The 23921-nt window shown below is 55.5% G+C and overlaps 1 protein-coding gene across 11 annotated transcripts in view; it reads left to right on the top strand.

The window, feature by feature from the left end:
• GSE1 (Gse1 coiled-coil protein) overlaps nt 1–23921 on the top strand; it is a 355568-nt gene that overhangs the window by 317540 nt on the left and 14107 nt on the right. For 10 of the 11 annotated variants that reach the window (XM_030581352.1, XM_030581354.1, XM_030581356.1 and 7 more), the window contains 7 exons: nt 2256–2455; nt 12161–12336; nt 13763–13963; nt 14783–14974; nt 15080–15402; nt 16459–16783; nt 22715–23301. In XM_030581352.1, the coding sequence (XP_030437212.1) occupies nt 2256–2455; nt 12161–12336; nt 13763–13963; nt 14783–14974; nt 15080–15402; nt 16459–16783; nt 22715–23301 (2004 nt within the window). The remainder of the gene's footprint in view (nt 1–2255; nt 2456–12160; nt 12337–13762; nt 13964–14782; nt 14975–15079; nt 15403–16458; nt 16784–22714; nt 23302–23921) is intronic. The other variant, XM_030581353.1, reaches the window with a different exon arrangement.

Below are 23921 nucleotides of genomic sequence, written 5' to 3'. Positions count from 1 at the left end.
TGCTCCCGACTGAGAACCGAATGGCTGCCCAGCTCACACGCTCACAGACAGTGCTCGTACTGAATAAAGGGGTATTGAATTATAAATAAACAACTAATGGCTTTTGTTGCCTCTGACCCCTTTCAGCAACAGCACATCTCCTGTGTGGTCGTCCTGCTCCCCCCGGAGCCTCTCTCGCCATGGGCAGGGAGCCAGCTTTGGTGGGCTGGGCAGGAGTAACGGTCTCTTATTAATAGCACCATACGTCGAGACTCATTGCCATGATATACTTTACGCCCTGGCTGTGGCGAAGTGCCTCCGCACTGAAATGCAGCCACTTCTGGGGTGAAGCACAACAGCCATTCAGGCAGCCCAGAGCAAGGGGTCATTTGCCTAAGCAAGGCAAAATAGAGTCAGTTTGAAAACAAACATGGCTGCTGCATTCTCTGGTGGCTGGATCTTCTGGTGTGGGGTCAGGGAAGAGGGGTGTTAATAGGTCCTCAGACGTACACAGTAAATCTGCACGGATCCCTTCTTTAACCCCCTGGGAAATTTACCCACCTGGCTGCTATAGCTCCCTCCCGCGGGCACTCTTATTCTACTAGTGTTTGTACCGCTTCCAGAGTGACATGGGATGTATGCGTGTGCGTAATTATCATTATGCCGGGAAATTGTCCTGGCTAGATACGTCCTGAGGTTGCCTTCATCCATCTCCTCCTTTTCCTCACCTCCAGGATCTTCATCCATCTCCCCCGTCCCTCACCTCCAGGATCTTCATTCGTCTCCCCCATCCCTCACCTCCAGGATCTTCATTCGTCTCCCTCTGTCCCTCACCTCCGGGATCTTCATCTATCTCCCTCTGTCCCTCTCCTTGGGGATGGCAAAGGATCCGCTCAGCCTGGCATGGGCATTCACTGCCTTGTCAGGGTGGAGCTGCCACCTGCTGGGAGTCTAAACCACACAGCGGCATTGCAATGTGGGGGCGTCTTGCGCTGGTCGCTGTGATGCCTGGGTTCTACCAGCCCTGATACTCACCCAGCATTTCATTCAGAGGCCTGCTTGATAAGAGAGAGGTCCCTTCCCAGCCATAGATCTGGCTTTGCAGATCATATCCTATGGGCCACCAGGCAGGGCTCCAGTGGTGGCCATGACACTGGACTAGTTGGGTCATTGAGGATAGATGTTGGCCCTCCATGGGACTATGAGGACCTTTCCTAGTGGCCCCGATACTCGGGGCCCAATCCCTCAATACCCCTGGCAGTCAGTAGCCGTTGTGGGTGCGAAGTAGCTCAAAGGAATCTCTCAGCACCACGTAGGATGGGGCCCTGGGTGATGTGCTCTTGGATGCTCCTGTTCAGAGGGGTCAGCAGCTCTGAAGGAGGATTGCACAGTGTGACGAACTGGGAATGTTCTTAATGTTGCTCTGAATACTGTGTTGGTGCCTCAGTGTCCCCTATGCAGTTCTTAATATCTATGTGGTGGGATAAGGATGTGTGATTGCTGCCGAGCAAAGGGCCAGTGCACCTAAATGCCTGGCACTCTGTCTCCTAGCAACTGATGGCCTGGGCCCCTCCCCTGCAAAGGTGCCAGCTGAAGGTGTTGGAGACAAAGAGGTCAGGTGACCTCCTGGCCCGGGAAAGGGGCTGAGCAGAAAGGAGGGGCTGGAGGGGAGTTAGTCAGGAGCAGGCTGGGGAGGAGGAGTGAAGTGCAGACGGGGGGGTCTGGCTCACTGCCCCCAAGAATGGACCCGGCCAAGGGGTCCCGTTCTCTGTATCTACAAGCTCTGTTTTAGACCCTGTTCCTGTCATCGAATAAACCTCTGTGTTACTGGCTGGCTGAGAGTCACGTCTGCCTGCAAAGTGGGGGGGCAGGACCCTGTGGCTTCCCCAGGACCCCGCTGGGGGGGGGAGGGGGCTCGCTGTGGGAAGCGCACGGAGGGGCAGAGGATGCTGAATGCTCCAAGGAGAGACCCAGGAGGTGAAGCCGTGTGAGCTTCTTGCCCTGAACAAGTCTGCTCCAAGGGAGAGGAGGCTCCCCAAAGTCCTGACTGGCTTGGTGGGGAGCAGTTCCAGAGCATCACCCGGTGACTCCGTGACGCACAGGACGTGATCTGCTAGCCCAGTCTGTGTTCTCTGACCCGGCTAATGGTGCCTCCAAATTCACAGCCTGGCGATCCGTGGCCAAGGCTGTTGTCAATGAGGTTAATGGGTGATGTTCTGCTATGAAGAGTTTGTTAAAGGTTTCCCTTCTGATCCCCTCTCTCGGTTTCTTTAAAGGGTCTTCGATAAGCAGCGAGTCTTCCCCCGTCTCCTCGCCAGCCACCAACCACAGCTCTCCTGCCAGCACGCCCAAGCGAGGACCCATGGGCCCCATCATTGTTCCTCCTGGGGGGCACAGTGTGCCTAGCACACCCCCCGTGGTGACCATTGCCCCAACGAAAACGGTGAACGGGGTCTGGAGAAGCGAAGGCAGACAGGTAACATTTCTCTGTGTGTGTGTGTGTGTGTGTGTGTGTGTGTGTGTGTGTGTGTGTGTGTGTGTGTGTGTGTGTGTACATGCACACTTTTGAATCTTATGAAGGACAGACACTCTCCTGCTTCAGGGCCTAAACTGGCTTCTAACTTTTGGGGTCAGGAGGGAATTCTCCCTGCAGGGTGGTTTATCCCATCAGTGCAGGGATCTTACACCTTCCTCCGAAGCAACTGGCCCTGCGGGATGCCAGAGTCGATGGGCCAGAGATCTGACCTGGTGTGGCAGTTCCTTATCCAGCGCCACAAGAATGTGTTGACTCTCCGCAGGGGTGTGTGCTGTGTATGCAGGCTCAGAGGACAAAGCCACATGTGTGCACAGTGCTGTTTGCTTTGTGTGTGTATCTGATACCGGGCACAGAAGGAGACTGGTGGGAACTTTGCTCTCAAGCCAAATGTTTTTGATTCCAGTGCCAAGAGTGATAAAAGGTGGTGGGAGCGGGGCAGCCTTTGTCTCTAATCTCCATACAGCCTGCAGCAAATATACACCCGCCGAGCAGGCCCTCACCCTGTGGCTCCCAGCACCCCAATCCGACTTGGTTTGTCCCAGGGTTCCCTTCCTGTCTCTCCCACCCGCCCCATGCCCATGCTGCAATCTGGGTAGGAAGCGCTTGCTAATTAAGAATCATTGTTAGCAGTTCTCCTCGCCTGTATTTTACAGTGGGTTCCCGGAGGGATTACACCACTTGGAAATACTAATTAAAACACAAAGACGAGAGGGGAAGGAAAGCTAAACTCTTGGTGCTTCAGGGGACGCAGGCTCTAATCCCAGCACTTTGGGAGGGGCAGGGTGCTCGCAGCGCCGCTCTCTCAGCCTTCCCCCTCCTGGCTGCTAACTTGGCTGCCTCGTAAGAAGTGACCTTTTTAAAATATAGGTTAACCAGGTCTGGTTTATTGTCTCGCATAGCTGCATCCCAGCCTGGCGCCTGGAGACGAGGAGGTCATTGCCGGGTGCACAATAGGCTTTAATGAACTAGAATGGGAAAGGAGAGAAGAGGCCATTCCTGCTCCTTCTGATCCACCCCTGCCCTTTGCACAACTCGCTGGAGGGAACGGCTGTGCGCAAATCCATTAGGGCCGCGGCCCTGCAAGCCAGTCTGCGCGGGGCAGCCCATGGGTGGAGCCGTGCTGGGCCCAGAGGTCCACACAGATCAGTGTGACGCTTGGACCCTTACTGATTGCATGCCTCAGTTTCCATAGCTGTAACGTGGTGGTAACTGGGACCCCAGGGGACTGGCAGAGGGGCGGTAGTTAGTGGCTGCAAAGAGTGAGCTGGAAGCTGCTGTGTCACCCTCTCAGCGCCCCAGAGAGGCAGGGCAGGGCAAGTCCCCATTGTCCATACGGAGGGCCAGAGAGGCTGAGTGACTTGCCCCAGGTCACTCAGGCAATTGGTGTTGGAGCGGAGACTGGCGCCCTACCTATTGTGCCACCCTTCCTCTCTGCTGGGAGAGAGGAGTGATAGCGATACATAGCAGCCCTCAACGCGCTTTACAAGGGAAGGCAAGTATGCTCAAGCCCATTTCGCAGATGAGGAAACTGAGGCTCAGATAAGTGATTTTCTCCAGGGTCATGCAATGAGTCAGAAATTGATGCCACCCCCCACCATCTGCCATGATCCCTCCTCTGGCCCCTGCTGTGGGGCAACCGACTGAAGGGAGACGGTTTCAGACTGAGCCACAGGGGACATGTTCTTCACATGGCAATGGGGTCCTTGGGGAGCAGATGAAGATCCTGTTGCAGATAGCCAGGACCCATCCCCCATGCTGTGACCTGTCCCTGAGATCACCTCGAACTCTGTCCCCCAAGAATACTGCCTCGCCGTGGCACCGTGTCCCTTCACCTCCCCAGCTCCTTGGATCTTGTCTCGCTGCCCCAATCCTGAGTCTCTCCTCTCTGCAAGGCCCTCTGGCTTTGGGGGGGGGATATTCCTGTCTTCACCTACGTCCCACTGGGATCAGTGATCCACACCCTGTGTCGAGAGCCATGGGTGTGGCTGGTGCTCTCCCATTTCCACCGCGCCCTGTTGCTTCCCAGCGAGCTGCACAGCCGTGCTGGGTGAGAGCACTGGCGGCTGGCATTGTTCTCCCTGCTGGGTCCCATTCCCTGGGGGTCAGTGCGCTGCGCTGATCCATCGGCCCCTGCTCTAAGCTGGGGGGAAGCGACAGCGTAGCCCAGGAACAGCAGCGCTCAGGAACCTGCCTTCTCCATTCTAGAGGCTCAGAGAGGGTAGGGGCCTCCCGAGGGGGAGAGGACACAGCCTCTAGAGGGAGAGCCAACATCTCCGTGCCCCCGGGTGGCGGTGGAGGGGGGCATGGAGATGCTGGCTCTCCCTCTAGAAACTGTGTCCTCTCCCCCTTGGGAGGCCCACACCTCGGAAGGCCTCTGCTTCCCCCATTCTCTGCGCATCACCCCAAACAGAATAGGGGAGAGGCCAAGCCATGCCTGGACCCCTCCCTGCACCGACTCAGAGCTCATCCAGCCTGTTGGATTCCCTTGTGCCATCCCCAGTACCCTATTGTCCATGTCCTTGCAGCTGAGTGAGTACCAGTGCCCCGCGAGACAGGGCCGGGACAGATCTGCTCCAGCGATTCATCGCCGCAGCGCTCAACGAACCACTAACGCTGCCGGGGAGGGAGCTGGGACTGGATTAACAGATGATATATGGCCCTTCAGTCCCTGCACAAAGACTAAATTGAGGGTTTAATCCTCTCTTTGGGGGTGGGGGAGACAGAGGAAAATAACTTCCTAAAGTTAGAGGGGTGAGTTCCTCGCATCAGCAATGCAGAAATCAAAATGGGGAGCTGAGCAGCCGATCCATCAGCAGCTGCTTCTCCAGGGTTACCGAGATTTCGCCGGTAATGGGCAGCCTTTGAAAGGCACGATTAAATGAAGAATAGTCTATTTTAAACCTAATAGGGCATGTCCTGCAATCTCACTGGCGGAGATCACTCGCTAATCGCCAGGGAATGACTGATTTCTTTTCCCCCGTCTCTCCTCCTCTCCTCCCCTTTCATCGTCACAGCTGCCACTCCGAGACAGCAAATCAAACGCAGGCCACCCGGTGCCGCTCTGAGCCCTGGGAAGCTGCCATGGGCGTGCCACGGCCCTGGTGAGGAGGCACTGCCGCTGCACCCTGGTGGCAGTGCTGTACTTGGGGGCGTGTCGCCAATCCAGCTGGGGAATGAGGAAGGGCCGCCCTGTTTGCCCCACGGCAAGATATCTCTGACTCTGCGACCCAGCGACATTCTCATTTGCCTTCGCTTTCCTCTCTCTGCCCCATGCTGGGCTCAGGCCCTGGTTTCTCCTCTCATCCATCCGTCCAACCCAGCATCTGTCAGCCCGTTCCGGACAGGGCATCACCTCCCATCAACCTCAAATCTACCCAGGACCCCGCTCCCTTTCTGCCATATAGGAAGGGCAGGGATATTAGAACACCCTGATACCTGTATGTGTCTCCTTTAGGGGTCCCAACCTCAAGGTTGAGAACTCTATCTATCTATCTATCTATCTATCTGTCTATCTATCTATCGATCGATCGATCTAATTCCTAAAACAGCTGGCACCCCAGATCCTATCCCCTGGGGCACCCACTGTTTCCCCTTGCTCTCTGCCTGGCTGAGCCCGTTTGTTTCTGAATGGATTATTGGTAAGGGTAGGCCGGGTGTACAATCTGTGTCCTTCCTCTCGGGGCAGGACTGCCCGGTGACACGGAGAGGGGAGTGACGGGTTTTTTCCGACAGGCACGATAGACTGGGCGGGAGTTTTCCCTTCTCCCTCCCTCTCTGGCCCTGCCCTCCTGTCACCGATCCACACCTTAGCCCCCTTCTTCAGACTCCCCCATGCGCTGACCGGGTTTAGATCTAAGGAGATGGTGACCTTAGTCCTGTATTAGGAACGAAAATCATCATTGCATTATAAACGGATGAGCCAGGGGCGCCTGCTGCCTGGGAGGGGTGTGCCAATGGTGGCCTCTCCAGAGGGCTCGCTTTCCTCGGCCCCTCCATGCAATGTCTGACTAACCTGTTTGTTTTATGGCCGTTATCAAAGGCCTGCTGGATTTATACTTGCTGTGCTGTTTCAAGCTCCATAGGCATCTGTATCCTCCCTGGATGATTAATGGTGCTGGAGAACAAAGCTGCCTGTAAATCTAAAGGCAGGTGAAATGTGGGCCTGCTGCTAGCTCTCCTCCCTCCCACTCGTTCGCCTGCCTTATCTCAACCCCGGGCTTGATGGGAAGGGAGCTACACACAGACACGCACACCCCGTTGTGGGCCCCCTTCCTGCTCATCCAGATCTGGGCCTTTCTCAGAGAGGCCCAGAGTTGCAGGGGTGTTGTCAGTGGCGTTGCACCGAGGTCACCCTTTGGCCCATGTTCATCTCCCCGATGCCCTTGCCCCCTGCCTGCGAAAGGCTAGGGCGGCCGTTCCATATGGCCCGTCCTCTCCAGCCCTACGGCATACGTGTTTTGTTCCAGTCGAGTCGCCCTGACCCCTCCCGTCCAGTCATATCATTATCCCAGGAACGCACCTTCTGGAGAAGGTCAGAGGTGGCACATTGGGCACGAAAGAGGCCGAACGCGGGGGTCCGGGTGCCTACAAGGCGCAGAGTGAACAGATGTTCCTGCTCATTAAAAATTCCCATCAACGGGTCCCATCTCTTTCAATTAATTATGGCCGATGTGTTTTCTGAAGAGATTATGAAGTCTTGAGCAGCCATCAGCTGCTCGCGGAGTGTGTGCTGTGGTGGTGTTTAGTAAATACACTTGACTGATGAAGGCAGTTCCCCCGATGGTGCAGCACAGCCTGGCCCAGTGCTGTTTAAATCTTATCTGCTGTGTGTTCCAAGATGTCACTATCTGGGGATATGAAGATGGATGGGCCTCCATAGAAGGGCAGACTATGCAAAACAATGCTCCCTCTGTCTCCCTGGGAGATAAATTCCAGACAGGAGGAACGGCTGGCTCCTGTATCAAACTGCCTTCTCCTGCAGGATGATGTGCGGCTGGAGTGAGTGAGGGCAGGAGAAGCTTAGAGAGCGTCTGAGTACCTCCAGCATACAGCTGGATGCATGGATTGCCGCCATGTTGCACAGCACTAAGCCCATGGGAATGGTTGAGGAGCTGGTACCCATGTAGCGCTCAGCTCCATTCCCCAGAAGCTGAGAGCAGCCTGCACGAGGTGCTCTGCACCTTGCAGGATCTGTGACATTGGCTGGAATTGTCCCCGCTAGCACCCTCCACTCCCCCAACAGCCAGTCCATAGCCCTCCCTCTCACAGGCTGTTCACTCTGTTCCCCGAGGCGGTTTTTCTTTTCCCCTCCACAACTGTTGCCGTCCGTTTTTTCTCATCACAGTTTAGGAAATGAGTAGCCCACATCTGCCTCCAATACAGATTTGCTGGAGCTCTGAAAGCCCCCGACTACTGTCCGTCTGGCTGCCAGTCCTTGGTACCTGCTCCCTGCAGTGCACGAAGGCTGTGCTTCGGAGCCGAAGGCCCTGAGCGAAGGGGTTTGCATGGAGTCTTCTTGGCATCCTGTGTAAGCACTGGGGGAGAGCTATGTTTGGAGAGGGGGAAATCTGCAGCACAACAAAGGGCTGACTGAGCAGGACTCCCCGAAACAGCAGGGTTGTTTAAGTGAAGCAGGACAAGGGAGAGGAACACAGTGATGGCCACAGGGCCACCAAAGTAGTAGTCCTGTACCAACGTTGGGTGCTGCTGTGACCACATCCGAGGGTCCCAAAGATGGCAGGGCAACCCCACTTGATGATGTAAAAAAAATTCTAGTCCAGCTGAGAATCCCGTTACCCAATAATACATGTGGGCTACAGTCATTGCATTGTCCTTGGTAGCCTATTGGGCTATAAACTGAGAGGTTTGTATTAGAAAATTGTCCACAGCTGCAGTAAGCCATTGGTCTCCCTGCACCGTCCTCACCCTGTCCACCAGTGAGAAATCCTTAGAGCAGCTGGAGGGAAAGAGGTAGGTGGGGACTCCCAGGGCCGCCGGGGGGTGGGGCTGGGGCTGGGGGTGGGGCAAGAGGGGCAATTTGCCCCGGGCCCCGCAGGAGCCCCCACGAGAGTTTTTCGGGGGCCCTGGAGCAGGGTCCTTCACTTGCTCCAGAGGCCCCAGAAAAATCTCATGGGGCCCGGGCCCCCGGAGCGGAAGAAGCTCCGGGTCGTCGTTGGCAATTCGGTGGTGGGGGGTCCTTCTGCTCTGGGACCTGCCGCCGAAGTGCCCCGAAGACCCGCAATAGGAGGTCCTTCCGGCACTTCGGCGGCGTGTCCCGGGGTGGAAGGACCCCCCGCCACTGAAGACCCAAGGCCCCCTGAATTCTCTGGCTGACCCTGTGGAGGGGAAGAAGTCATACATAGCAAGGTCAGGAGGGCAGTTTGTGATCATCTAGTCTGACCCCCTGTACAGCACAGGTGAGAGACCCACCCCTAAATCATTCCTATAGCAGAGCTTTTAGAAGAAACATCCCATCTCGATTTTAAAATTGCCAGTGCTGGGGAACCCACCATGGCCCTTGGGAAACTGGTTAATTACCCTCACTGTTAAAAATGTACACCTTGTTTTCAAAAGCAGACTGGTGTCTAGTCCTGGACAGGAAGGGGTTAACAGGATGAGTTACTTAACAGAGTGCTCTGAAGAGGCTGAGCACCAGGCTGAGTTTGTCTTGTGATCGGTGACTGGGGCAAGGGGAAAGGACTCTCCGCAATTAGGGCTTTATGGCGGTGTTAACTGTTTCCTTTCCAGAGCAGGGCAGTTGTCTGAGCCCCCAGTGAAAGGGATGGTGGGGATGGTGGTTGGTCTGTGCTTCTTTATGAAGTGGCTCCAGAAATGCTCAGAAGACCCAACACCACGAGGAGCCTGAGAGACACTTGAACTCTAATTTTGACAACTTTTGACATCTCTGAACTGCTTTTCCACCCCAGCACACATCCAGGGTACTGCTGAGCATCGACTCCCGCAGAGCCATTAGAAGGGTTTTATCCCTTTCAAGGTCCGGGGAGAGCTGGAGAGTGCCGCTGCTTGGCTCCCCGCCAGGGGCAAAACACGTTAAACGGGCCTGAGCAACATGCGGGCTCGGCAAAAATAACATTGCTGACATTTAATATTGCATGTTCTCGGCCGGGAGCCGCGTTGGGTCAGCGCTTGGTGGCCGGGAGCCAGCGTTGGAGCGTGGCAGCCCCTCAGGGAGGGGAAACACTTCACAGAATGGGATTTCCTTCCAAATCCAAACAAGGAGTAGCCCATCAAACACAGAAAAGCCTGTTAGGTGGTTAATATTTGATCACCCGATGGTGCGTTATAGGGTGCATGGGCTTCCTGCATTGTCCACCCTGCCGGCAGGAAGCTTGTTAAGAGGACAGGTTCCGTCCTTTGTCCTGGGGGCCCAGTGTGTGCAGTACTTAGGGCAATAGATTAACAATTCCCAACTCTGCTGCTTGGGCGGGTCCCTCTTTGTGCCTCGCTTTCTCCTTCCACGCGTCGGCAGTTTGGAGCGTGGGCTCGTCACAGCAGGGTTTGGTAGCCGCTAGGAGCCCAGTCGCTTCAGTGTGCTAGGTGCTGTACAAACACAACAGAAAGACGCTCCCTGCCCCAAGGGGGTTAGGATGTTTCGTGCAGTGTCCAGCGCAGCAGAGCTGCTGCTTATTGGGATGATTTCAGTGACAGCAGCTTTTCCCCTTCATTTCGGTTTAAACATTCCCCCACCAGCTTTACCGCCGATGTAGGTACTATCTGGCAGCTTCCAAATGCATTGGCTGTATTCTCTCTCCCTTCTCTCTCTTCTTTCTGCTTCCCTTCCCTCTGCCTAGGTCCTTTCCTTCGCTCTTCTGAGAGCCAGCCTGGGCTGCGGCCACTAGAGGCTAGCATGGCTGTGGCCCTGGGAGCAGCTCTGACAGTGCCGTTCCGAGGCCGCAGAGAGGGCAAGAGTGCCCCTGCCCAAAGGGTTCTGCAGCAATGGTGCCTGGGGGGAGGGTTAGCCCCACAGCCCTGGTACAGACAGGACCGGCGCTAGTGTTTTTAGCGCCCTAGGTGCACGGCCATTTTGCTGCCCCGCGCGCTGGTCCACGGCTCCGGTGGCCCTGCTGCAGTCGTGCCTGCGGAGAGGTTCCACTGGTCCGCGGCTCCGGTGGAGCTGCCACAGCCATGCCTGTGGGAGGTCCACGGGAGCAGCGGACCGTCCACAGGAATGCCTGCGGCAGCTCCACTGGAGCCGCGGGACCAGGGGACCCTCCGCAGGCACCACTGCGGCAGGTCCACTGGAGCCGCCTGCCGCCCCCCCCCACCCCGGCAAAATGCCACCCCCCAATAATCCTGGCGCCCTAGGCGATTGCCTAGGCCGCCTAAATGGAAGCACCGGCCCTGGATACAGAAGTGGATTCAATGCCCACCTGCCCTTACAGAGCTCCATTTTCCTGCCAGTGGTTTCTGCCCCACCAGGCCCTCAAAGATTGCAGAGAACATGCAGCATGTAGGCGCTCCCTGGGCGCTGCAGCCCTACCAGGGAAGGGAGGAAAGGCTGCGGTGGCAACAGCAGCCCCCGTGCCTCCTTCCCTTATTTTCATGTGTGCGTCGGTGCTGCCAGAATAGCTGTGACAGCACAGGCAAGCAGCTGCCTTTGCAGCTGATATCAGGGCCGCTTAGGGGAACTGCTGGTTACAGACCAGCCTGCCCTATCCCGGCAGGAATGCCAGCTTCCTAATGCCCTCTGTCTCTCTCTCTCTCTCGCTCTGTGTCAGTGGTGCCAGAATAGCTGGGATGGCAAGCGAGCAGCTGCCATCCCAGCTGATGCCAGCCTTACTCCAGGAATGATCGGCTGGCGTGCATGTGAAGGAGGGCCTCGTGCGGATCGCTCCCTCCTCCCCTGGAGCTCAGACATATTGTCTTTTCAGCATGTCCGCGGGTCTGTGCTAGTGACGGCGTTCTCAGCCCAGCAGGGAGGGTGGTTACCGCCAGCTGTTTCCAAAACCACCTGATTTTATTTTTCTTACATTATTTAAAACTTTGGAAAGGTTTGGAAGCGAGTGTGTGTATATAAGTGTGTGCACATGTGCAGTCCTGAAATCCTTCCTCTGTTCGCCCTCTGGCAACATTCCCATCAGGTCAGCTCCTGAAGCACTTCCATCTTCTTTTCCACACGCTGATTTTCCGAGCTGAGGGGCACTCGCAGAGTCACTTGTAAGTCAGGGGGATCTGCGTGCGTTCAGCCCTCCTGAAGATCAGGGCCACGGGTGGATTTATTGATCTGAAGCACTTCTGCTTGGATCTAGGCGCTTCAGATCAAAAATCACTGGGTTCACCTAGCAAGGAGCCAGAGTGACTCGGCCTTGGCACAGTCCCCTCTACCCTCATGCTGCCGCTCCCAAAGGACAGGGGATAAAGGCAGTCAGTGGGAGTCTTGCCTGAGCAGTTCCCTAGGCTACAGCCCAGGGAGTCTTCAGTGAGTCTGACTGCAGGGACAGACTCCTCCAGGAGGCCTGTTGCTAGGGATCTGTTCCTCAGCAGGGAGACCCTGAGACTCCCAGTTGGGCAGGGAGCACTGAGCTAGCTCCTGGCCAGATGCATCTGCTTCCTCTGTATCTGTCCTGCCCCCAGGACAGTTTTTCCCTGACACTCAGGGTGGGGTGGTCGTTTGTTTTCTTGTAGCAAGAAGCAGGATCGAGAGGCAGCAGCAGCAGCCGGGAGCGCCTAATTGCCGAGCCTCAGCTCCCACAGGAGAAAGCCGGGGGCCCCGCTGTCCCTTCTCATCTCCTCGGGACGCCTTACTCCTTCGGGATTCCCCCCACCTCCGTCGTCCAGGATTCCCGCTTCCCACCTTTAAAGTGAGTCACGTCCCCTGCAGCAGGATCCGCGGCATCAGCCTCCCGCAGTGTCAGGTTCACTTGTGTGCTGCCAGCTCTGACACATGCCACACGAGAATCCCGCAGCGGGTTGGCCTGTTACTGCTTCTCAGAGCCTGGCGTCTGCCTGTCCTTTTCCAAGCTGAGTTCCTTTGTGGCTGTTTTCTCTGGGGTTCCCCACAGAATTCTCCATCCCTGGAGAGCAGGCCTTCCTGTAGGCGGGTGTTTGGGTTGTTTAGCTCCTGAAATAGCGCAGATAGAAGTAACCCAGGAACACAGCGAGATCTGCAACCGCAGGCTGGCTCCACCAGGCACCTGGCTTCTGCTGGTCCCTGGGAAGCCTCAGCTAGGACAGGGTCCATTGTAATACTGGCCCTTTCCCCTCCCCCCAAGTTCCACGACACGTGTTCTGTGGCTTAGAAGCTCATCACAGACGTTGTCTTGAGCCATGCGGTTTTTGTGCGACGCTCCCATCCGTCCCAGCTGGGATTCTTCCAACAGAAAAACAAACCACAACTCTGAATACATCTTTCTCCATGTACATTGCAAAACCTCCAACCAACCAACCCAGGAGCAGGCGACACATTCAAACCAAAGGTGGGCCTGAGCTGCAGAGTTCAAGGCCAGGCCTGGCCCCAAGTGTCTCCAAAGCCTGGGGGAGCTGGGAGGCAGCTCTGCGGTTTTGGGCAGGACCACATGTAATTAAAACAAACTGCTTTGGAAACCAGCATTCCAAAAACCAGTGCTGGGTGTGTCACCAGTGCTCCTGCCCAACCCACACCTCCAGAAGCACAGACCTAAGACTTTCATGCACTTCCTTGAAGGACTGTATGGCAAATGTGCTGGATTACATTTCACTGGGGAGACCTAAACCCTGGGGGGGGGGTGGCTGGATGATACTCTGCTCCCTGAAATGGCCTCTGCCAGCTAAAGGTGCTGCAGGGACAGCTCTCACCCGGGGGTGGGGGGAGGGAGCAGCATTCCAAACTGCCCCACCATTCCCAGGCAGATGCTAGGGCCAGGCAACTGCCTTCCTCCCTCTGCCTGTGGCCAACTCTCACTGAGCAGAGGGTGACTGGGTGGGTTGCATTCTGCTGCGTTAACTCTGGGCAGCATGGCTTGGGGATGGCCAGACCCCTGGAGAGGAAGTGCCTCGCCAGGGGGACGCAGGTGCTGGAAGGTAGCGAACCTGGTAGGGTATGGCCGGCACAGAGTGGATTGGGGCTCTGCTTTTGCAGTGAATTCCTATGCTCAGCCACCAGCATCTCAGGAGGAGTTGCCCCTTCTCCGGGCTCTGCCTTGGGAGCCCAGTCCCCTCCCCAGATCCAAGCTAATGAGGCCATCCAGAGGCTTGCGAATCTCCTGGATTGGGAAGGTCACCGACTCTCCCTCTATCCCTCCCCGCCAGCAGCCTTCAGCGGCCTGTACACCATGTGGTGCCTCCCAGCGCGGTCACCGAAGATTACCTGCGAAGCTTCCGGCCCTACCACACCGCCGAGGAACTCCGTATGTCCTCCCTGCCGCCCATCAGCCTGGATCCGGCCACTGCCGCCGCTTACTACCACCCCGGCTACCTGGCCCACCACCCCTTCCCTCACCCAGCCTTCAGGTAAGCATCAGAGACCCGGGGAGAGAGGGACTGCTAGGGGCTGGGCAGTGATTGTTTTTCTCCACACATCCAGCCGACAGCGGCTGCTCACCAAACCTTGCGGGGGCCGTGGGTTGAGGCAGAGCAGTACAATCAATTACCCTAGCGTCGGCTTTGGAAGCCACACAGAAATAAGTACACTTTATCCACAATTGATGGTTCCCTGGGTGCTTCAGTACAATGGTAATAAGGCATTGCAGGGAGGTCATTTACCACAGCAGCGGGGATTCCTGCGGCTGGGCTGATAACTAGCTCCTTGAGTGTGAACCCTTCACCGCAGGCTTGTATCTGCTCTGCTGCTGGGAGCAGTGCCGAAACCCCTTTCATTATCCCTTTGCCAGAGCTAAAGGAAAGATCAGCACAGAGCCCAGGCCCCCCTTGCAGGCAAGGGATGCTGGGAAATCTCTTGCTTAGCTGGCTGTGCTTAGCTTTTCCCCAGAGCCAGAGGGCCCATCCAGTGCTTGTACTGTACAGTTTCTTTGGCATGGAGCCATGGCTTTCCACAGGTGGGCTTGTAGAAGGGCGGGAGAGGGGCAGTGATGGGAGCCGGCCTGAACCCGAACTGGAAGAGGCCTCTGAGGAGCTGCCGGACAGTTTGCAGTGGTAGAGTCAGGCCGGGACTCCCATCCTTGGGGGACTGACAGGAGCCTGCCATACGCATCAAGTCACTTCTCCCACAGCAGGTGCTTTCCCTTCAGTAGCCACATGCTCCTGGCCTCTGCTGCCAGCTGGAGAGGGGAGCTGTGCGGCTTTTCAACCTGACCCGTTCTCTCTCTCCAGGATGGATGACTCCTACTGCCTTTCGGCCCTGCGGTCCCCCTTCTACCCGATCCCAACCCCTGGTTCGCTCCCACCTCTTCATCCTTCAGCCATGCACCTCCATCTGTCGGGAGTGAGGTACCCCACCGAGCTGCCGCACTCGTCGCTCTCTGCCCTTCAGTCTGAGCGGATGTCCAGTCTGACCGCAGAGAGGTAAAGGACTCCATGTCCCGTGTCAGGTCATGCGCAGCCCCTGGGGGCGGGAGGATGGGGAGGCCCATGGAGATGCTAACTTTGCTGTTCTGTTGGTGATTCCAGGCTGCAGATGGACGAGGAGCTGAGGCAGCGCGAGAGGGAACGCGAGAGGGAGCGGGAGAAGGAGCGGGAGCGGGAAGCCGATCGGGAGCGGGAGAAGGAGCGGGAGCGGGAGAGAGAGCGGGAGAAGGAGCTCGAGCGGGAGAAGGAGAGGGAGCGGGAGAGAGAGCTGGAGAGACAACGAGAAAGGGCCCGGGAGAAGGAGATGAACCTGGCCAAAGCCATGGAGAGCCCATTTCTGCCGGTGGCAGAGCTGCACGGGCTGAGGAGCCATCCAGCAGAGGAGCGTGTTAAACCAGCCGAGCAGCTGACACCAAACAGACCAGGTAATTCCCCCAATGCACCGTAGAGCCCTGGCGTGGAGCACTCCGGGCTGGCTGCTCTCCCAGGCACAGCTGAGCCAGGCCCCACTGGTAACTTCCCTGGGGCCTGTCCTTCGCGTGGGCCTTTTGTGAGAACCGCAGCCCTGGGACTTTGCATTGAGTTCACCTGAAAGTTCACTGCAACACTCAACCCAGCCAATAGTACAGGGGTCGGCAACCTTTCAGAAGTGATGTGCTGAGTCTTCATTTATTCAGTCTAATTTAAGGTTTCAGGTGCCAGTCATACATTTAACATTTTTAGAAGGTCTCTTTCTATAAGTCTATAATATATAACTAAACTATTGTTGTATGTAAATTAAATAAGGTTTTTAAAATGTTTAAGAAGCTTAATTTAAAATTAAATTAAAATGCAGAGCCCCTCGGAGTGATGGCCACGACCTGGGCAGTGTAAGTGCCACTGAAAATCAGCTCGCGTGCCGCCTTCGGCATGCGTGCCATAGGTTGCCTACCCTGCAGTAGGGAGTCACAAACCAGCCCATGCTCCAGGATTTTGCCCCAGAGCAAATGACTGCTACTGGGTTCCTCTTGATTCCTGCTGAGCCATTTCTGGACAGACGGGCTGCTCTTGACTACAGGATGGGATAGGCTTGTCCCCGGCAGCTTCCCGACACTAGTGACATACAAAAGCTTTGTCCTTCTCCAGCCCCCTCCATCCCTGAAATTCACAGACAGGTGAATTTAGCCTCCCAACCCCCAGATGAGGCAGGAAGGGGTATTGACCAAGATCCCCCAGGAAGCCTGTGGTGAGGTCAAGGTTAAAGCTTACATCTTGCAGCTGCCAGTCCTGGCTGTCATTGCACGTTAGTTGGACTGTTAGTAGTCTCTGTGTTGAGGTGCTGGGTTTCCAGCAGGGATGAATTCTGGGGACCGTTTCCATTGCTCTGCCTCATGTAATGAACACTGCACCCAGTTGCCCACCTATCATCTGCAAACTGATTGGCGGGGCTGAGAGCAGGCGACAGTTCTCCCTGACGGCAGTGCATCCTCTTCCTCCTGCAGAGAAAACCAAGGACGCGACCATCCCAACTCCTAAGCCCGTCCAGCACCCCTTGCACCAGCCGCCCGCCTCGCACCATCCTGTGCCCAGCCTCATTTCCAGCCACAGTGTCTTCCCCCTCCCCGGGAGCAGCGCGGCCACGGCTCTTCTCATCCAGCGCACCAATGAGGAGGAGAAGTGGCTGGCGCGCCAGCGTCGGCTGCGGCAGGAGAAGGAAGACCGCCAGTCCCAGGTATCGGAGTTCCGGCAGCAAGTGCTGGAGCAGCACCTGGAGATCGGGCGGCCGCCGAACCAGCCAGAAGCTGAGCACCGGCCAGAGAACCCCAGGTAAGGGCTGACTCCAGTGCTGGGATGGACAGGGACTCTCTGGAGTTCTGGAATCGGAGGAGCAGAGCAGCCAGGCCTGGCTTGTGTGATTCAGGAGGCAACTGCTGACTTGGCCGGAAGCGCTCAGCTTTGCTTGAGTCCACCTAAGAGGGCTCTGCTGTGTCTGAGCAGCTGGGCTACCATGAAAGGCTGGCAGATCCCCTTTCTCATAGGGATGGGCTGGCTCAGAGGGGTGGGCAATGGGTTAAAGAGTCTTTCCCCTTTAGGTCACTGGTTCCAATCTGGCCTGGGCTGGCAGTGACAGCAATTTAATATCTCCTGACAGCTGCTCAGTGGGCTGCACGAGATAAGTCTAGTGACCTCAGGCCAGTTGCTAGTGACTAGATGTTGCTAATTGCTACCCTTGCTGGCAGTATGAAAACCCTCAGACTGCAGGGGAAGCGAGCCACAGCACCCCCGAGGGGCGGCTCCTCCAAGATTAGGATTCAGGCACCCTGGCAGGGCAGGAGGAATCAGCGTGTGCTGCTGCCCTGCCTCAGACCTGTTCTGGGGCTAACCGGAGTCCTGGGGCTGCAGGCCTGTCAGTGTGGCACCGTTCACCAGCATTTACCTTTAGTCCCAGTAAATACAGGGGCAAAATCTCGTTGCTATTTAATGAGAAGAAGAGTCTAGATTCTTTCCAGGTCCGAGTGCTCCATCAGCGCTTCCATCTGTCAGGTGCCAGCTGAGCCCCAGGTGCAGCGGGGAATTGAATATGGTAGACTGCCTTCCTGAACAGCCGGAATCCGGCCAGCCCCCTACAAGCTGCGTGCCAACCCAGCCCTGCAGCGCAGCACCCCTCTTACCTTGCAGCGCCACGTCAGCCCTCGGCATTGGGAGGAGGTCAGCAGATCACAAGGGGTCAGTGGGGCAAGAGCAGCATGCGGCCTCCTTCAACGCCTCCTGATGTGACTGCCTCTCTCTGTAACCCTGCCACCTTGGGGCTGATTGATGCTGCCTTTCTTGCTCTGTGGCTGAGCACTTAAGCGCTGCTGGCTCATCCAGTCGTCTCTGCCACTGGATTCCATTGTCATTTTTGGGTATCAAGGGGATTAGCTAAACTAATCAGGTATAATAGGGAGCGGATTGCAGGGCTGCACAATGGCAACGTTGCATTTCACTCTCCACATCCACGTTCTCATCCCTCCCCAAACCCAAGCAAGTAGTTGAAGGTCACCTCCACTACATGGACCAGAATGTGTCTGCCTGGGGGCTGGGGGCTTCTTCTCCCTCCACCTGTCCCCAAGTGCAGGCTGGCTGCTGGGGAGGCTTGCATTGGAACGGTCACAAGGAAGCGTGTGGGTGCTAATCTGCCTTGCTCAGCAGCGGTGCTGCGTCTCCCTTGAAGAGGACTCACTCATGCTTGACAATTGAGATGTCAGTCGAGCCGGTTAACGTCCATCACGACTGAATAAGAAGCCCTGCTACCTCGCCATGTCGGATTGAATGCACATTGCTTCCTTGCCTTCTTAAAGGTCTATTAAACAAGCAGGCTGCTGTGACATGGGCCAATTTCTCCAGAGCTCTGTAGCTAGCACAGGATCGATCTATACTAGATAGGCCTGCAAAGCTCATGCATGCCGGCAGGGGGGAAGCACTCTAGGTAGGAAGTGGAAGAGGCTCGTCTCCTGCTCACTGTGGGTGTCTGTACCTCTGCTTTCCACAGCTCCGTGGCAGCTGCGCTATAAATTGTAGCACTGATATGAACTTGATGCTTCAGTGCACGGAGGTCCAGGGCTCTGAAGTGGAAAACTGTTAAATGCACAGCTTCAGCGCATGAAATATTTATTCTGCTAACAGTTTTATTCCTTTGCCGGTTACTTAAGAAGGGTTTCACGGTGTCATTCCCTTTGTGCTTCTAGAGCGCTGAGTGCCATGCCCTTACCTCCTTGCCTTTGTTCAGCAGAGCCTAGGCAGAGGCTGGATCTGGTGGTTTGTAGGTGGCTAAAAAGTAGATTTACCACCTTGGGTCCTGTGTTGGGACCCACGCAGGTAAACTGCTGCTTCTGTGGGGTTCTCCATTGAACAGAGCTCCATGCGAGCACAGCAGCGCACCCGCAACAATCCCGAGGCATGATCAGAGCCGTGGGCTGGAAGTAAGGTATCTATAGGGGAATTGACAACTAGGGGGGTCAGGTAGCTAAACAAGCAATTGATGAATAAAAGTGCCAACCTTAGATGGTTAGGATCCATGGGCTTGACCAGCAGGTATTTGGGGAAATGTTTGTGGATCCGAGAGTTTCCTAGCCAGGTGTTTAAGAACCAGAAAGCCTGTCCTATCTGGGCAAGAAAATACGGTCTCAAATGACTTAATGACCAACAGCGAAGTGTGAATTGTTTGCAAACAGCCTCGAGTCACAACTTTGTTTTTTAGGCCAGTTGCTTATCAAACGCTTCTAAATAACAAAGCCATTGAGGGAGACTCCGGATCAGTTTGCAAATGATTCATTAACCCAAAAAGGGGGCTAAATTCAGACTAACGCTTATGCATTAGAAAGAGAGGAACTTGATTACTGACAAACTGGTCACGTGTTAAATACCCCCCAAATTATGTAGGCATTAAGGGTAACTATGCCACCTCAGTTCTTCCCAGTTCACTTATGCATTATCAGGCAGTAATCGCATCCTGCAGCAGCTGGTAATGGAGTAGGTCTGTGCGTAATGTGAATGCCTTCCACAGTTGTATATTATCCACTGCAGTTAGCCAAATGACCACTAGATGTCGGGCCAGTGCATTCAGAGGCAGTCTGAAGGCCCTTTATCTGGTTATCAAGCCTTGAAGATGCAGTTTAGCAGGGAATTGTTCTTCCGTCCCAGAGTTAAATGCCTTCATAATCTCAATACCTCTTTTCCTGCTGCCATCTCTTGGCTATTAACCTGGGAGGTCCAAGATGTGTCCTAGGGCTTGGCTACACTTGCAAGTTAGAGGACATTAAATCAACCCCGGGCACCCTAACTCCTGAGGTGTCGACACTGGTAAGGCACTTAGGGTACGTCTACACTACAGGATAATTTCAAATTAACTTAAACCGGTTTTATTAAACAGATATTATAAAGTCGATTGCACGCGTCCACACTAGGCACCTTAATTTGGCGGTGTGCGTCCATGGTCCGAGGCTAGCATCGATTTCTGGAGCGTTGCACTTTGGGTAGCTATCACTATAACTATCTGGCCAATAACTTCAATTTGCAGCCACACTAACCCTAAATCGATATGTTAATATCGATTTTAGCGTTACTCCTCTTGTTGGGGAGGAGTACAGAAATCGATTTTAAGAGCCCTTTAAATTAATTTAAAGTGCATTGTAGTGTGGACGGGTACAGCGTTAAATCGATTTAACGCTGTTAAAAATCGGTTTAACAGCATAGTGTGGACCAGGCCTTAGAGTGCCTGGACTCCGCAGCTGGAGTGCCCCTGGTAATCCACCTCCACCTTGCTGCGCCCTGGCTGAAACACCAGGGTGTCAGTGTGGACGGCATGTTGCATTACTGTGCTGTGATTGGCCTCTGGAAAGTCCTGAAGTCAAGTGGCCACTCTGGTCATTGTTTTGAACTGGGCTGCAGGCATGTGGCTATTCCCTTTCAAAGCTCCATTTTTGACAGCGGGCATGCTTATCTGCTCCAAGACACACAGTAAACCATCACTGTGGAATGCTCCTGCTGCAGAGGCAGGCATGCGTGTGTGCGTGCGTGTGTGTGTGTGTGTGTGTGTGTGTGTAAGAGAGAGAGAGGCGGGGGGTGGGGGCTGATGTCAGGGTTTCCCCCTTTCCCCACCACTGTCTGAACTTACAAGACAGTATGCTGACACACTGCCCCCCAAAACACACTGTCTCTCCTCTCACATACACATAACACACTCCCTGTCACACTGCCCAACCCCATTTGAAAAGCACGTTGCAGCCACTTGTACACTGGGATGGCTATCACAATGCACTGCTCTCTGTGGCGTTGCAAGAGCAGCTAATGTGCTTGCAGCTGACAGTGTGAACACACAGCAGCGCTTTCCCTGCTGCGGTCTCCGGCCATGTCTACATCTAAAATTTTGCAGCGCTGGTTGTTACAGCTGTATTAGTACAGCTGTATAGGGCCAGCGCTGCAGAGTGGCCACACTTACAGCAACCAGCGCTGCAAGTGGTGTTAGATGTGGCCACACTGCAGCGCTGTTGGGCGGCTTCAAGGGGGGTTCCGGGACGAGAGAGCAAACCGGGAAAGGAAACCAGCTTCCCCGCAGTTTGCTCTCTCGGTCCCAGAGCCACCCAGCAAACCGCAGGGAAGGAGACCTGCTTGCTCGGGGTTCCGGGACCGAGAGAGCAAACCGGGAACGCCGCGGTTTGCTCTCTCGGTCCCGGAGCCAGCCAGCAAACCGCAGGGAAGGAGACCTGCTTGCTCGGGGTTCCGGGACCGAGAGAGCAAACCGGGAACGCCGCGGTTTGCTCTCTCGGTCCCGGAGCCACCCAGCAAACCGCAGGGAAGGAGACCTGCTTGCTCGGGGTTCCGGGACCGAGAGAGCAAACCGGGAACGCCGCGGTTTGCTCTCTCGGTCCCGGAGCCACCCAGCAAACCGCAGGGAAGGAGACCTGCTTGCTCGGGGTTCCGGGACCGAGAGAGCAAACCGCGGCGAAGCTGGTTTCCTTTCCCGGTTTGCTCTCTCGGTCCCGGAGCCCCGAGCAAGCAGGTCTCCTTCCCCGCGGTTTGCTGGCTGGCTCCGGGACCGAGAGAGCAAACCGCGGCGTTCCCGGTTTGCTCTCTCGGTCCCGGAACCCCGAGCAAGCAGGTCTCCTTCCCTGCGGTTTGCTGGGTGGCTCCGGGAACGCGAGAGCAAACCGCGGCGAAGCTGGTCTCCTTTCCCGGTTTGCTCTCTCGGTCCCGGAACCCCGAGCAAGCAGGTCTCCTTCCCTGCGGTTTGCTGGGTGGCTCCGGGACCGAGAGAGCAAACCGGGAAAGGAAACCAGCTTGATTACCAGAGGCTTCCTCCTTCCACGGAGGTCAAGAAAAGCGCTGGTAACTGTCTACATTGGATTACCAGCGCTGGATCACCAGCGCTGGATCCTCTACACCCGAGACAAAACGGGAGTACGGCCAGCGCTGCAAACAGGGAGTTGCAGCGCTGGTGGTGCCCTGCAGATGTGTACACCTTCAAAGTTGCAGCGCTGTAACTCCCTCACCAGCGCTGCAACTTTCTGATGTAGACAAGCCCTCCAAGGGTTGGTTTAACTCCCAGGACTCTATATCTGCAAGTGTAGCCATGCCCTTAGTCCTTACAGGTCACGGGCTATTGTTTCCTCACCTGGAGAAATCACACCTCTCTAAAGAGCTCTTAAGGCTGCATTTATCAAAGTTAAATGTGCAAACGGGCCCATTGTTCCCACTGGGGGGATGACCAATGCTGACAGATGCATCAAATGGGCCAGCAATGCAATCACCCCATGTGGCTATACTGATGTGGCAGTTGCTTGCGTAGATAAGGTGAGGAATTGCACATGCATTTTTGCACCTATCTTTTTTGATGATCTGGCCCTTAAAACCAAAACGAAAGCTGAATGTTTCTGGTAAAGTTAAGAAGGAAATGAGCGTGAAGCTCTCCTGTTGCTGGTGTTGTGTAGGGGCTCCCAATGCTGGTGTCAGGGGGCCCTGAAATGCACTTGCTCATACAGACCCGTTACTGAATGTGAGCCTCTCTCCCCCCAGGAGCAATATGAAAGGACGCAGATGAGCAGCATGAGAGCTGCTTCCTTCTGTGAGGTCTGCTTTGGGTGACAGTGGCAGGGCATGACTGCTATGCTCTCCTCTTAGTAGACATCTATTCAGGTGTCCCCCAGTGGCACCAAAATTATTCCTTCTATGATCCTGCTGACACCTCTCTAACTTATTGTGGGTCTCTTGTTTCTGCAGATCAGGACCAAACCGCCATGAGCCAAGTGGCCGAGACCAACCACAGCACTTTGGAGGGCCCCCTCCACTCATCTCTCCCAAACCTCAGCATCATCCAGTGCCCACCTCGCTCTGGAACCCAGTGTCCTTGCTGGAGAACAACATGGAACCACGCAGGATCCAAGAGAATCACTCTCTCCATGCCGCCCACCCTGCCCAATATGAACCTAGCCGACAAGCCATCCCCTTGGTGAAGGTGGAACGAGTGTATTGCCCCGAGAAGCTGGATGAAGGGGCCAGGAAGAGAGAGACACTGGACAAATACCAGCCTGCCAGGGAGCCTGGGGCGTCGGAACATGGTGGGTTCTCCCATGGGCCCTTCCTGGCAGAACTGGAAAAGTCCACACAGACCATCCTTAACCAACAGAGGGCATCACTCTCCCAGACCGGGCAGTTTGCTGAGGCCAAGCCTAGCTCACCGTACCGGCACCCGCTGCCCAGGGCCCACGACCCCATGTATGTTTATGACGAGTTCCTGCAGCAACACCGTAAACTAGTCAGCAAACTGGACCTGGAGGAGCGGAGGCGGAGGGAAGCCAGGGAGAAAGGTGAGTGCCTACACTGAGGAGTCCCTCCCAGGCTCAGTGCTGCAGTAGCGCTGAAGATGACATCTCACTGAGGCCTTGTCCACACGGGATGCTGCTGCACTGCGAGCCAGGGTGTGACTCTACAGCCCGCTAGCTTGCTGTGCCACAACACCCTGGGCGGCAGTGCACAAACAGGCCGGGAGGGTGCTTTGACTTGCTACACTTTACAAACAGTAGTAGACAAGCTCAGAGAACAGAAACAAACGGAAGCAGTGCTAAAGGAAATGAGCTACAGAGCCCTTAACCTCTAGAGCAAAGGCTCAAACCCAGCTGGGATCGGCAGGGGATGAAATTTGTGACCATCTGATGGCTGATCAGTGGCCTGCGTGAAATTATTTGAGATGGGGATATCTTAGTCCAATTCCTGCTGAACAAGTCTCTATGTCTCTCTCACTCACCCACTACCATGGCTGGCTCTCACTGGCACCCCTTTCTGTGTCCATGTGAAAGACAAAGATTGAATGAGCCGTGTTCATTAGAGGGGGTTCCTCTGAGACGGGCCAAATGCATTAGCCAGGCAGCACTGCAGTTGGCCCTGCTCTGGAGATGAAGAGAGGACTGGAGTTTTCAGGGCTGTGAAT

Source organism: Gopherus evgoodei, chromosome 12 (genome assembly GCF_007399415.2).
Source record: "Gopherus evgoodei ecotype Sinaloan lineage chromosome 12, rGopEvg1_v1.p, whole genome shotgun sequence".
In the NCBI taxonomy this organism is placed as follows: Eukaryota; Metazoa; Chordata; order Testudines; family Testudinidae; genus Gopherus; species Gopherus evgoodei.
The sequence above is the reverse complement of the archived record's forward strand: the minus strand, read 5'-3'. Positions and strand labels throughout refer to the sequence as shown.